Source organism: Cyclospora cayetanensis, unplaced genomic scaffold (assembly GCF_002999335.1).
Source record: "Cyclospora cayetanensis isolate NF1_C8 unplaced genomic scaffold, CcayRef3 CcayRef3_contig_424, whole genome shotgun sequence".
Taxonomy (NCBI): Eukaryota; Apicomplexa; class Conoidasida; order Eucoccidiorida; family Eimeriidae; genus Cyclospora; species Cyclospora cayetanensis.
In genome coordinates this window covers 103-2183 of record NW_020312397.1, presented here as the reverse complement: position 1 = coordinate 2183, position 2081 = coordinate 103, and the positions used below count along the sequence as shown (strand labels likewise).

At 49.8% G+C, this 2081-nt stretch overlaps 1 protein-coding gene across 1 annotated transcript; it reads left to right on the top strand.

Annotated features, from left to right (window-relative positions):
• Positions 1-1569, top strand: LOC34619949 (isocitrate dehydrogenase [NADP]). Its single transcript, XM_026334459.1, has 5 exons — positions 1-93; positions 371-536; positions 720-814; positions 1035-1168; positions 1317-1569. Exons 1-5 carry the CDS (start codon positions 1-3, stop codon positions 1567-1569), a joined length of 741 nt encoding a protein of 246 aa, XP_026190244.1.
• Positions 1570-2081: the final 512 nt, after the last annotated feature.

Sequence of the window (2081 nt, the reverse complement as noted above, 5' to 3'; positions counted from 1 at the left end):
ATGCAGGTCAAGAAGATCAAGGTAGAGAACCCCGTCGTTGAGATCGACGGGGATGAGATGACGCGCGTTATCTGGCAATGGATCAAAGAGAAGGTTGGTCTGTCCAGACCCCGCACGAGTGGTTGCGAGTTTTCCTTTCCCTCCTGCTCTACCCATTTACAGCGCTTCTACCTCGGCATTTCAAGGCTCAGGGGGCAATGTATGCACGGACACACACATATCTATCTATGTATATGTGTATGTAACGCATCTGTTCGTCTAGTCTGCAGTATTTTGTTCCTGCCGCCATGGATATTTTCTGCTTAGTTTCCCTTGTCTGTTTCCTAGATCAAGCCACTAGGGATCGCCGCACTTGATGAAATGTTTGCAGCTTATCTTGAAATACCTGGATCTGCCCATCGAGTACTTTGACCTGAGCATACAGCACAGGGATGCGACCGACGATCAAGTCACTGTTGACGCGGCACACGCGATCAAGCAAATTGGTGTCGGTATCAAATGCGCAACAATTACGCCTGATGAAGCGAGAGTCAAAGGTATGCGCGCATAGAACGCAACCCCTCGAGCAAACCTCGAATTCTTCAGTCAGCAGAGCTGTTCGAATCCCTCTTAGGCAGGAGTCTTCCGCGTTCAACGCAGACAATGGAGAAGAGCAGGAGCGCAGCCGCCTCTGAAGGAGCGAGTAGCGGTCAATCCCGGCATGTGGGTGTGTCTTTCAGAGTTCGGACTGAAGAAGATGTGGAAATCACCGAATGCAACCATTCGAAACATCATAGGCGGCACGATATTCAGAGCCCCCATTCTGATCGACAATGTAATGTCTAGAAATACCTGGCCGCGCGTCACTCGTGAATTTGAATTCATCGAATTCGTATTTGCATGAAGAATTGCAAGCCTGTTGCACGCATGCCGCACCAGCCCGCAGGCCTTCTTCTGCATCGACGCGCGTGCAATTTCGAACTGCAGTAAACGCACTGCCAAAAACAGCGAGGCGTTGTGCTGTCTTGCGGTGACTGCTGCTGCTTCTGCTGCAGATTCCTCGACTGGTGCCTGCGTGGAAAAAGCCAATCGTCATTGGGCGTCATGCATTTGGCGATCAGTACAGAGCCGTAGACTTCACTGTCAATGCGCCTGGAACGGTCAAGCTGGTCTACTCACCTGATGACGGGTATACAAGGCTTAGCTTGGGATTAGTTTCTAGAGTCTGCGCAGCGTGCATGCACCTGTTTCCTCCACTCCATCTCCCTTTTCCACATTCCCCCCCAAGGCAGAGGGCTAGTTAAGCTACGGATCGGCGTGCAGAGTTTGCCATACAGGTCCACCCCAGTAACAAGGGATCTCCACCACTTCAACTCTGGAGGCGTCTGTCTGGGCATGTATAACGAGGACGCAAGCATCAGTGACTTCGCACTGGCATGCTTTCAATATGCTCTGGATGCCAAGATGCCGCTCTACCTCTCGACAAAAAACACCGTCCTAAAGGCTTATGACGGGCGCTTCAAGCAGATCTTCCACGACATCTACACGAAAGACTTCGAACAACGATTCAAAGCTGCCGGCATTTGGTGAGCTCATAGGCGGAGATCTAGTCTTTATCAAAATATTTCCGCCTTGCCTTCAAGAAACGCGCACTAGACCAGCTACTGAACACTCAGAGACGCAGCCTTATGCGTCGGCTTCCTCGTGTATCTCTAAGCACTTGCATACATGAGCTACGGTGTCTTAAGGCAGAACATGCACCTCTTGTTGCGCACCCGTTGTTTCTCTTCGTCACCTTTGGCCCCTCTCCCTCTTAATCTCTGTATGCATGTATGTATGTCTGTCTGTCTGTATCTGTCTGTCTGTATGTATGTCTGTATCTGTCTGTACGTATGTCTGTATCTGTCTGTATGTATGTCTGTGTCTGTCTGTCTGTATGTATCTGTCTCTCTCTCTCTCTCTCTCTCTCTCTCTCTCTCTCTCTCTCTCTCTCTCTCTCTCTCTCTCTCTCCCTCTCTCTTTCTCTCTCTTTCTTTCTCTCTCTCTTTTTGTCTCTCTCTCTCTTTCTTTTTCTTTCCCTTTCTTTCTCTTCCTTTTTCCCT

Excerpts from the sequence above, each read along its gene's own strand:
- LOC34619949 (XM_026334459.1), top strand. The coding sequence starts at position 1 with ATGCAGGTCAAGAAGATCAAGGTAGAGAACCCCGTCGTTGAGATCGAC. Across the intron at positions 815-1,034 it reads CCCCCATTCTGATCGACAAT|ATTCCTCGACTGGTGCCTGC; the intron begins GTAATGTCTAGA and ends CTTCTGCTGCAG. Across the intron at positions 1,169-1,316 it reads GTCTACTCACCTGATGACGG|GTCCACCCCAGTAACAAGGG; the intron begins GTATACAAGGCT and ends TTTGCCATACAG.